The sequence below is a fragment of the Ictalurus punctatus genome, chromosome 8 (assembly GCF_001660625.3).
Source record: "Ictalurus punctatus breed USDA103 chromosome 8, Coco_2.0, whole genome shotgun sequence".
NCBI classification, from domain to species: domain Eukaryota; kingdom Metazoa; phylum Chordata; class Actinopteri; order Siluriformes; family Ictaluridae; genus Ictalurus; species Ictalurus punctatus.
The window spans coordinates 10777017-10789757 of record NC_030423.2 but is presented as its reverse complement, the minus strand read 5'-3'; the positions used below and the strand labels follow the sequence as shown (position 1 = coordinate 10789757).

General features: G+C 37.8%; 1 protein-coding gene across 8 annotated transcripts in view; it reads right to left on the bottom strand.

Annotated features, from left to right (window-relative positions):
* mtus1a (microtubule associated tumor suppressor 1a) overlaps positions 1-12741 on the bottom strand; it is a 38833-nt gene that overhangs the window by 14770 nt on the left and 11322 nt on the right. For 5 of the 8 annotated variants that reach the window (XM_053682367.1, XM_053682371.1, XM_053682368.1 and 2 more), the window contains exons 4-7: positions 11148-11318; positions 9748-9786; positions 9101-9202; positions 8254-8361 (exon numbers count right to left, since the gene is read on the bottom strand). In XM_053682367.1, coding sequence (XP_053538342.1) covers positions 8254-8361; positions 9101-9202; positions 9748-9786; positions 11148-11318 — 420 coding nt within the window. Of the gene's footprint in view, positions 1-5463; positions 5600-8253; positions 8362-9100; positions 9203-9747; positions 9787-11147; positions 11319-12741 lie in introns of those variants that run through there. The other 3 variants (XM_017474114.3, XM_017474115.3, XM_053682369.1) reach the window with 2 other exon arrangements.

Below are 12741 nucleotides of genomic sequence, written 5' to 3'. Positions count from 1 at the left end.
AAATGTTTGTAAAAGTGAATTCAAAGGGCTCCCATACCTCCCTCTACTGGTCAAGATTTATCTTCATACTGCCCAGGAGCAAGATGTGGTGTGTGTGGCTAAAGGTCAATGCTGTATCTGGACAATCAAAAAGAATTTCAAATACATATACAACAAAATGAAGAATACAGGAAAAAAAAAAGTAATTGTTTTATCCTGGTCAAAGTCATGATGGCTCTGAAGCCTGTCCCAGGAATACTACATGCAAGGTATGGTCAATTTATAATAGCCAATCCACCTACCGACACATTTTTGGTAGAGCGCAGGACACCGGAACGCCCCAACACAAAACACGCACAAAGAATACTCAAAACTTCACAAAATGGTAGCTGGAGTACAGGATTAAATGCTTGACTCAGGAGCTGTGTGGCACCAACAATACCTGCACCACTGTAACACGCCACTTGTCAGGCAAAGTGAAAATGATGCATTGTGCTGCTGAAGGGAACTCATGTACAGCAGGATACCCTGGATGTGCAAGATGACAGCTGTAAAAGGTTAGGTCTGTCAGCATGCAGGGGAACCTGTAAGTAGCCCTGTTTTTTTCACAACCCAAAGGCCTATGTAGAGAACCCATTTTGTGGGTTTCTGCTTGATTCCTGCTTCTGAAGTTCTGCAGACACACTGTCACGCAGAGTGACGGGAATGTGTCTGAATGACAGAGTACCCACTGGAGTCCAACAAGGGTCGGGGATTGAATGCTCTGCGGCAGCCAATAAACAAAGAGTGCCATGGGCATTGCCATGGTGAGCTAAAGGGTGGTTGACCCAATGTTATCCAGAAGCCAAACACCAACATGAAAGAATAAGTACAGGTCTATAAGGTTAGAACCATGCCATGCCACTGGGACTGCAACCTACAGGTCAATGTTAAGAGTTGCCATAGCCACACAGGACAGCTGCTGGTGTGGAAAGAGCCACATTAAGGGCACTGCCACCTCTGTGCCCAACAGAAATAAAAGACACACACCTTGAGATCTATTGTACTCATTTTAATAAGAAAAAAAAAAAATACAGAGTACCTGAACTCTGAGTGTATTATAGTGGACTTCACTACAATACAAGCACTGCGTGGATTGGGGCAAGGCTCAATTTGTCGAGCTGGAAGCATACACAGAGGACTAGAAAAGCAGGTTAGCTGCAAAATAAAAGGAAAAATACAGTCTAGGCAAGTGTCAGAGCTGTTATTGTTTTTGGCATCATTTTATAGATTTTTGGAGTGTTCAGCTAGCTGGTCACTAATCAGTATGTCTTCCAGTGTACCGACTAGCCAAACCCAACAGGGAATACAAAACAACTCACACAGACGGCGCGAGACAGTGTGTCACAATGCTTGTTTGTCCCGCAACAAACTCCTCACAGTAAAAGCCAGCGCTGACATTTAACACTGAAGTATATCAAGACTCCAAACATAACGAGTGCGTTTAGACTATCGGCCTCCAGAGGTCACACTACTTCAAAAACTTTCCTTCTGTACTGCTATGATCTAACCCTTAGCTGTTTATCCCAAGGCAACCCCCTCTCCTAGAATGCACCTAGAAATGTTATAGAAGATGCCAACCTAGTTTAAATGAAATTAGACAAGAATATTAAATTATATTTCAAATGTTCCCCTTGCAGATTTATTCTACACTGTAATTATGCTGGAGCAGGGTTTTGAAATTATAGCCTTGGACACCCTCTGACCTGTCAGCCAAATATTAAATACCTTGTGAAGATAATGAGGGAAACCTTGCAACTGTGGAAATAAGTGGATCTACATGACTCAAGTCATACAGTGGAGTATTTGGTCAATTGCTTTTGTTAGAAAGACTTTTAGAGCACAGAGATGCTTTAATCCCTTAACCTCAATGATCTGGGGAACATTCTGTCATTTTAATATACACTCTGCCATGGTAATAGTATTGTTCTCAGTTAATCTGCATGACATTAAAGTTCAGGTTTACTATAATGTCAGTATACACATCAGTGGTAAAATATCAAGTCATAAATGGTGAAATTTCTACACTGTAACACCGATTTAGAAGGGAAAAAAAGCAGCCTAGTCATAGAGTGAATGCATATTGTCCTTACCTCGGATAATGCTAGTCTGTGTCCCTAGTCAGAACAGTCAGAGCTAGACTGTACTGACCAGAAACTATTCTACAAACTAGAAATCTAGAGCAGCTTAAAATAAATAATTGCATTATAGATAACAGCAAGCTGCTCTAAATGATTCAAGCCAACCTCACAGGCGTGAATTATTCATACATGCCTGAATAGCAGATCCACTTTGTGCTCTCAGTTTGCACTGCTATTTCGGTTGCAATCAACATCCATGGAAACTGGTTTTCCACTATTTCATTCCCTTGCACTAGACAGGGAAAATATTTACAAAGAATCTTAACTTTACACTAAAGGTTCTTCTAAACCTTCCTAACAAATATATAAACATGAACAATATCCCAATACAGAATGTCATAACTGTTATTGACTTCATACACAATAAGATAATGATCTAAATGCTTCAACACTAAAGTATAGTCTGCAGGCTTTAAATTGATAGTGTATCCACGGTTTTGTTGTTTGGAAACATTAATAATACCAGCACATATTTTTGTTTGTGTATTATGAAATCAGTTGCATTTTATTTTCCATTTTTGGTGTGTTATAGTAAGGCTTTCATTTATAAGCTTACTGTGAAGATGTCAGTCAGTCAGACTGCATTTACATGGACAGCAATAATCTAATTATTGATCTTATTCTGAATAAGATAACATTTTGATTAAGGTGTTTACATGATTCTCTTTTAGAATGTTCCTTTCATGTTCCCATTTTACATGCTATAAAACACAGATCGATTAACGGAACACGTCATTACGTCCTCACGCCATGCTGTCTGACCTTCCCTCCAGAATTTCACGTATCGACATACAGTTGGTCTTCGTTATGGTACTGTATACAGTTTTAGGTGTTTTTATTTTAAATTTCACGAAAGTTTCAAGTGTAGTTAATTATTAGGCATGCTATATGTGCTAATAGACGACTGCTTGAAGCCGTGGGCTGCGTCCTAAACCGCATACTTAACTACTATATAGTAGCGGAGATACATGTATTTCACCTACAATATAGTAGGTAAGTACGCGGTTTCGGACAGAGCCATGCTCGTTTGTTTGCCGTCAAAACTCCCACACGACGTTAATAGTGTGATTAAGGTGTGTACATGTCTGTAATGCACATCGATAATGCGACTAAAACAGGAATACTCCACGTCTTAATTCTATTTATGTTTATTTCGAATATGACTTTTGTCTGATTAAGATAATAAAAAATTCCTGTTTACATGATAGGTTCTTAATCAGAGCATTGTCTTAATCAGGTTAATATTGGATTATTGTTGTCCATGTAAACGTACTGACTGATTGGAGTAAAATAAGACTTGGGCGTTATATTTAAAGTTAATATTTCTTGCATAGCTGTAATTGTCATGTGACCAAGTAGTGTTGAGTTGTGTAAACTTTGATCTCTGGTCGTACTGCATTACTTGATAGGGAAGTGAATGCCCTTATTCCAGTATCACTGAAATACTACTGCACTTGATAAAATGCCTTTTAAAAGCATGTTGTCATTAGATATGTCAAACAACAAATTACCCTTACTCTGAAAAAAATAGGAATAATCACACCCATTTATTATTATTATTATTATTATTATTATTATTAGTATTATTATTATTATTATTTAAAGAGACTTTCTCTTAAATCAGCCAGCAATGAGCTACTTTTAGGCTTAAGATTCTTTGTGAATATGGCTTGACATCTATTCATCAGTCTACCCTCTAAAAGATTAAAGTGCTAGAAAAGGCTCTTTAGAGTGAAGCCCTAGAAGAAACATTTTTGGGTTTCCTAAAGAATGTTCTGAAGGACCTTTAACTATTTTTTGTTGGAGCCACAGAAAACGAAATAAATTCACTTTAAATGTTAGAATCCCATGGAGTGGAAATGATTATGCAGTTTGTTGAGGCCACAACAAAAAAAAAGGTTCAAGAATCATGGCCTTCAACGTCCTTTATGGAACTAAAAATGTTGCCTTTATGACACTTGTTATTGACTCTATGTTGCACTTTCCTGACAGCATTACAAAGAATACCTATCCCCTTTTACTATCTCTCCACATTTCCCCACAATGCGTTATTCACTGGCATTTTTTGTGTGTTAAAGAGGTTTTTTTTATATTCGTCACAAAAGGAATGACGAAAACAATTCTATTGTGTCACTTGGGGATCGCTCTACCAGTCTGTATGGGTTTATTCACAACAGTTGTGCCATTTCTTTCTGAATTAAATAAACCTAATTGACAGCCTGCATTCACAATACAGATATACAAATAAACAACAACTAAGCAATGATTTTTATGATGAAATACTAATTCCAATATTATCCATGGTACAAGTGTGAAGGAATGCAATATCTGAGGCTTACATACACTGTAAATCAATCCTGAACGTACTGTGAAGGTTTGATTTGGGCATGAATGAACATCATAAACAAGTCTATGTGAAATGTACTACTATACACCACATCAGCATGATTATGGATGTTCCTCTTAGACAGCAACAACAGATCAGCTCCCAATTAAAATAAAATAAAAAAAATCATACAAAGTAAATAAATAAATAAAGAAAGAAAGAAAGAAAGAAAGAAAGAAAGAAAGAAATGGGATAATTCTGTGAAAATGTAAATGTAAGATTCATTGATTCAGATTATATAAGAGCAATTCTCCAGTGAGGAGTGCCACCAATAGCTCTATTTTAAGTCAGATATTTCAACAAGTGGCCCTAAACCCTTTCATAAATTCACCCAAGTATAAATATAGTAACTTTCCTAGCTCAATAAAAGAGGAATAAATACAGTCTACTCAGTGTGCGAGTCCTTATTTGGCCATTTGCTATTAAAAGGGAGCAGAATGAGTCCTAATCCCTTAGTCCTAATCTAAAGGAATGAAAATGTTTACAAATTTGTAAATCCCTCAGTTAATACAGCCCAAAAAAATAACCTTCCCACAAGCTAGTAAGCAGAGAATCAGGCTTCCCAGACCTGTACCAGGATGAAAATACAGGCAGTCAACAAACTAGAGGAAAATGCAAGATAGGAGGGGGGGGGGGGGGGGGGATAAATCGTGATGATAAAGGATATGATTTGTGTTCTTAAAGATAACGGTGAGAAACCTCTCGTCAGTTCTGTAAAGTACTCCAGAGAGTAAGTGGATACACAAGCATGTAGACAAGCAGTAAAAACGACATGCTGAGGCAGTAAGAGCAAAGTGTCAGATTAAAAATAGACCCCATGCAAGCACCTTGCAAAAGATACAAACTATTCCAAACAGTCTGTACAGAGCAAAAGACAAACCTACATAAACAGCATGTTTTCGGTGGAACTACACACACCTGCTCGAAACACCACGGTGTTCTTCTTGAAGCCAGATAGCAGCTGGAGGCTCCGGAGTAAACCTTTAGCAGTCAGCTTAACATGGATGTTGGACAGGGAAAATTTGGGAGAGAACAGCATTGTGCCGACCCAAAAATATATCAAAATACACACACACACACACACACACACACACACACACACACACACACACACACACACCCTTAACAAGACCTCTGAAGCAAAGCAATATGAAAAGCAGCTTCAGTGTGAATCCACACGCACATGGTTCAAAGCATCATTAAAAAAAAAAAGTTCACTGAAGCCCTGAGCTATAGGGAGAGAAGAAATAAAAATCACCACCAATTTAGAAGAAATTAAGGGGAAATGAAATTCTTCTTCACAATAGTGTCAGTATTTTTCTTCAATTTTGGCTAGCTGTAGCCTAGCGAAAAAGAAAAGCCAGAGAAGGATATTCAATCAACAAAGCCCCTCTAACAGATGCAATGAATGCAGAAAAGCATAATCCACCCAGATCAAAAAACAGCCTTTTATCCATCCACGTTCAGACAAAGGTCTATCCGTATCTCTCTATGGCACCGCCGCTGTGGAGGATGCTAGAGGAGAGAGGAGGGAAGTGGGAGGAGTGAAGAGCACAGCCTTAAGCTGTGACGCAGGCCTCCCGCTCTTGCCTTCCCTCACACGCTCTCTCCTTCTCCCACTACAGGGAGGGTGAAAGGATAAAAATGGCGGAGGTCAAAGCAACAACTCACAGTAAGACTGTGCCTGCTATAGAGCTGAAAGCAGCCATGCTGTTTTCAAATAAAGGTTTATGAATCTCTTATAAATCTGCTAACAGGGAAAAAAAAAAAGTATACAATTCCCTAAAAAGACTATAAAGAATAGTCTTTCATAATACCAACACTGCTTAAATAAAATGAAAGGCATATGGAAAATAAAATGAGAGAAATACTGGATTCAAATGATAGGAAGGATAACCACCACTATCTCTATAATATTATCCAGAACAGACACAAACATACGTATTTTATTTATTCGTTTTTTAAAATGGAAATCGTTAGCGTGTGCAAGCTGGGCAAAATGCCTGCTGTATTACAACAGTATCATATACTACATAATGTGTCCAAACCTGAAGAAATCAAAGCCTGTACACTGCTGCAGTCATAATCTCACATCTTAAGTGTTTGTAGGAAGAATGTGCGGCTAGTTGCTGACATCAGCAAACCCTGCGTATGTACTTACACAACCCAAGCAGTTTCCCCAAGTCTTAAAAAAAAAAAAACATCTTTCAAAAACAAACAAATAATTTCATACCTTGGTTCTCATAAGTGTGTAATTTTACTAATTCTAGGTAGTCAAATGTAGGTGCACACGAACGCTGCCTATAATGACTATTTACAATGTTATGTTCTGACAAACGAGTAAAGGAAAATTGCAGAACTCCGACACTGACCGGGACGAAGCGGGTACTTAAGATGAATGAAAGCGCACCTATTATTGTTTTTAAAACAGGCTTAATTTTGTTTTAAAGGTCTCCTACAATAGATTTCCATACATCCAAGGACAAAAAACACTTTAATGTGCTCATAATTTAAATTCCAGCATTACCTTTCCTCCTCCCAGTGTCAAAAAAGACTCGTTAAACGGTCTGTTCTAAAGGATTCACTCTAAACTCCTCCTTTCAGAGAGCATACTCTGCTCTGATTGGTCAGATGTCCCAGTCTGTTGTGGTCTGGTCTACTGCTGTCAGCGAGCAGCCAATCAAAACCAGAGGTGGGGCTTTTTGTTACAAACCTATGTAGGTTTTTACAGGAAGCAAGTCTGGAATTACTAACGACTCGTTTCAGCTGTTCAGAATCGGTTCCTTCTTTTGGGAGTAAATAACTCTGTCGTGCACTTTGATTTTTTTTAAACTTTGCATATGTTTTACATTCACAAACAGCTCTATAACACACTACATGAAAGGTAATGTTTGAAAAACCATAATAGGTACACTTGAATGAATTAAAACTATACGACATGTTTCTGCAAGCAAAAACAATTTTTTGAAATTTTTTGTGCTAACCAGACATGTAATTGCTAAAAAGCAATGCAATCGCACCACCCCTTAAAAGTCCACAGATCAATAAAAATAAAAAATAAAAAAAAGAAGGAAAAAAAGCCGCATCAGATCAGCATTACATTAATGCATGTTCCAGGCAGGTGATGTGTTTATGCACCGTGTTTATGACTTAGCTGTGGCTGCATACCCCCATCTCAGCTGGATCATATGGACAGAACACAGCACTCATGCTGCTGAGAAGACTCCACTCAGTGGAGCCCACACAGTGAAGACCAACTGCCACTATAATTCATATGAATAACCACAACTACAGTAATTTAGTGCACACACTGCATATCACTACAGCACACATCCACCGTTTTCCTTCCACTCTGCCAGGACAAAAAATTAATAGCGGTGGTGAGCGAGATGACGATCAAAGGGATTTTAGTCTGCCAACTGAGTGGTTTATACTTTGTCAAGGTGAAAATCGTTAAATTGGTGTGGGCTTAGAAAAGGATTATACAATGCCAAGAGAGCATTTGATGAAGTCACTGTTTAAAGGATTTGAAAATGACATTTTTACTTGTCAACCTTAATCATATTTATTGATCTTAAATAATCAGAATGTCAAACAATGTTTTTGAACTGACATATGAAGCAATTTATACATTTACATGCACAGTTCAAGAACACCTAATCAAACTCAGAGTGTGAAGGTTTTACTGACTTTCTAGTAACTACCCACCTGAACAAGTAGCAGTAAGTCGAGTAGGTCGTGATGAAGCAGGGGGTTTTGAGACGCTCACTGCAGTCCTCACAGATGGATGTGACAGTGAAGGTGTGTTCTTTTTTCCTGTGGAATCATCCATAGCACAGGAAAGATTTTAAACTCAATTTACATGGCCCCAAAAAAATAAAATAAAATAAAAAGAACACAAAGGCAAAGTAGTATTTCTTGAGAAAATAAACATAGGCACTTTGTCAGCTTAAAAAAGATGCCATAAAAGTACAATTTCCTAAAAAAACACCTTATGATGTACGTTTATAGATGGAACCATTTTGTTGGAACTACAGAAAAAAATCTGTTGGTAATTCCAACAGATTGGTAAAAAAAAAGAACCATGGACTAATTATTTAAGGAACCATAAATGGCTTGAAGTAGCAGACCAAGGTCTGAATACAGATTTCAGTATTTCATTAGTCAAAATTGTGAAGCCCCACTATGAACAAAACATTCCACTTCAATTCCTCCAGACAGAAGGAATTTTATGTAACTGGACCTTATAACCCCACCGTCCTATGGCATCAATCTTAAAGAAACCTTTCTGCCACCTTTATTTTTAAGATTGTAGATAAACCACTTTGAGAAACAGGTTTGTTGCTACAAGCTGCTCTCCGTATACATGAATGTGTATGTGTAAGTTCAATATGTGAGCACAGACATTTATAATTTTGTGAGAATCATTTATAAATCAGTGGTCTAAAGCTCAAAAGTAATTCTCTGAATTATCCACATTTTTGGTTGAAAAGAAAAAGAACAACCTAATGTAGACTGCTATGCATATAGTTCTTATGAGAATGTATGTTTTTACCAATAGATGAGACTTTGGGAGAAAGACTTTGGAGCCTGCTTCTTAATGAAGTGATCCTGTTATTGGAAGGTTTAGCTAAAGCTCCTGAAGATGACTCCAAATCTGCGAACACACACACACACACACACACACAGACAATCTGAATTCTACAGAAATGTGCTAGGGAGAAAAGGTTTACTTTTAATCACACACATGTATGTGATTCTATGTACACATTGATTTTTGATACCTAGTTGCATCCAGACTACAGAATGCGTGTAAAAGTTTGAGTTTTTCTTACACTAAACATCTGCCTAATGCTATTTCTATGTTTGCATAGTGTAATGGATTAGACCACATAGGACTTCTACAAGGAATATGTAAAGGTTTGTTGAATAATTAAGGATCATTAGCTTCCAAAAAGGGGTTAACGGATGTGCATTTTCTTGGACTAGGGTTCGAGATAGGGTCAACCAAAGAACCCTGAAGGATTCTAATATTTCTAAGAGTGCAGTCTCAGTATTGGTGTGGCCATCAACAATGTACAATACACTAAGCACAAACATTTAAAAATACAACTGCATGCACCAACAGCACAGATTCAACGAAAATTTAATCTGGCAGAAATTTAAACACTAGTTTTTCTCTGATGGTCGAACACAACTTACTTCTCGGTAGTGGAGTCTTAGATTTCCCAGAACAGGCAGCTAACAAAGGAATGATACAGAAACGATAGGATCCAATGAGGAGGCATGTCAAGAGAGTGAGATCGCATTGATCGCAAATGATGGGCAAAGAAAAGAAGGTAATCCAGTAAACATAGAGCTCCAGGAGACAGACGGTTGTGTGCCGTTTTCTCGCCCCCTCCAAGTGAACTGGAGTGGAACAAACCAGCCTACAAGACATGTGGGATTGAGGAGCCCCACTCATAAAAAAAAAAAAAAAAAAAAAAAAAAGTGTGCCAATCCACCAATGAGGAAGAAGCAGGATAGTGAGGATGCTCAGGCAAAAAAAAAAGGCCTCTTTGTTTAATAGGGCTCCCCTTCACCGTCTGTCCTGACAACACTGGCCTACTTTTCAACTGGCCTTAGAGCACAAATTCACAATTATACTAGAGTTGGAAAAAGCATTCAGTGACTTATTTATGACTCTATCCCCTAGAAAGCCAGGTTTTATGGGTGAACACCGTAATCATTTTTATTAAAGGTCAGAAAATATCATGCCTTTAAACAAACACGAAACCATTTAAGTATAACTGCTGGGTTTGTGTAAATCCTAAAGGAAAGAATCTACTTCATCAGAGCTTAAATGAGATTCAAGATTCCAACATGAAAAAGTGGGTCAACAATTGAACTGTAAAGATGATCATGTCTACATTAACTAGGTATACAGCATCTGAACACTACCATTTCATTGGCAATATATTTTTGACTGGATACAACACAGTTGGTTGAGTGTCCATCATAATATCAATGTAAAATAAGCAAGGAGCGATCCTAGATGTAGAACTGAAGCACATTTCTCAGACACAGCTATTTTTACCCCTCAGAGTTGATGTCTGCAAAATGACAGCAGTATTTGATAGACTAGGAAGTGAACACCATGCCTGTGACCAAACAGATGATATACTGTGTACCAACTGGTATAACTCTAAGAGAACATGTCATTTCAGCCCCTGTACTATACAAAATACAAAAACATTGATCATATAAGTAAAAGGATAACAAGACATTCGATATAGTAAAAGGATCACCAAGCCGATGCAAAACATTTAGATTTTCAACAACAATGTTGTGTTATGGTTTAAAATAAATTAAACTGCTTGATCAGTCCAATATGCAGCATTAAGTGCAGTGCTATCTGATTAAAGCATAATTATGTGAACTCAAAGCTCTACTCAGTGAGCAGTACTGCATGCTCAATATATTGCACTTTTCAGCCTCCTTGAACGAATGAATTATTCACATCGTAAAACAGATCACACTGGTCTAGACTATTGAAATAACAAATAAATGGGCTGAATTTAGTGCATTATAAGCTGATTTGGAACAAGCATCTAAAGTCTCACCAGGCTTTGTGTGTCCACTGGAGGTACTCAAGCTTTTGAGCTGGGTTCTTGTCTTCACTGGCAGTTTTGAGGCAGATGAATGTGCGTTGCCAGCAATAAGAGAGAATCTGGAAACCTTTCCCCCTGAACCCTCGGGTCCTGTACCTTCAGTAACACGCATGCTTGGATTACCTACATCAAAAAGAGATCAGTGTTGTTAGTGGTGCTGTAAGTCAATAAAGCATTTATGTAATGTAAAGCAAATTAGCAAACACAAGTGCATCTGCATTCTAAAGACAGTAAAAATAAATTCAGCACAAGTTGTTCTTTTCCAAAATCTCTGAAAACAGTCCAAAGTTACAGGGAAGAGTCCACCAAAATTGATACCTGGCAGTACCTATTCAGGCCCAAAGAGTGACAACTGAGCTATATATATATATATATATATATATATATATATATATATATATATATATATATATATATATATATATATATATATATATATATATAAAATGATGGTGAGTCTTTATTGGTCACATATACAGTAGAGCACAGTGAAATTGTTTTCTTCGCATACCCTAGCCTGTCAGGAAGCTGCCCCTGGAGTAGAGAGGGTTAAGGGCCTTCCTCAAGGGCCCAACAGTGGCAGCTTGGCAGTGCTGGGGCTTGAACCCCCATCCTTCTGATCAGTAACCCAGAGCCTTAACTGCCAAGCCACCACCGCCCATACTGCGTATAAGAACACTGTTCTAATATACTTATGCTACAGTCAAAATAAACTACTCTAAATTAATTTTCTTACCCTCACCTAGAGGCATATTAAGGAACTGATATTTAGATAGATAGATAGATAATCCTATACCTTATATATTTGATGATCTGCCCGTGTGTGTGTGTCCTTTCCCTATATCCTAAGTTCCCTACATTGCTGGTAAAACAGTAAAAAGCACCATACTGAATGAACAAACCACATCAGGGAATGATTCAACACAGTACTTCTTTCCTTCCACTGTTTTTTCAATTAGCCCTTCTGCTTTCCGGTCTAAGTTGACCTTCTCAGTGGGCCTCTAATTATCTTCTGTAAATACAAGAATGGTCAGGGAGGACAGGAAGGGGCATGTTTATATAAAAGTCTGTAAAGGTAGAGAAGGCACATCTGTATCCTCTGCTAGTCCTCTGGGAATATGACAAGATTTGTTCAGCAGAAAGAGGAAAATCTGCTCTCAGTGGTGTGTATGGCATTCTCCTCGTGGTAGTGAAAACGAGAACTGCAGACAAACTAAAGACATGTATTTCTGTTTGTCTCTTTAAACTCAGGGTTGTCATCAATATATACACAGTTTTCCATTCACATCTGATCATACTGATGAAACGCTCAACAATTAGCTGATGAGCTGTTAAGCCCAACTCAACCACCTGAAAATACAGTGCAGTTATGGATTAGACATCAATGTATTTTATTGTTTTGAGGAGGTACGCTCAAACACATCGTGTATAATTGAATAATGTTTGTGAGTTATGTCTTTTAAAATAATAGATATAAGTGACGGTAATTAACAATAATATTAGTCATTCCAAAACCATAGTGCTGGAGTGGATTATACACAGTAAA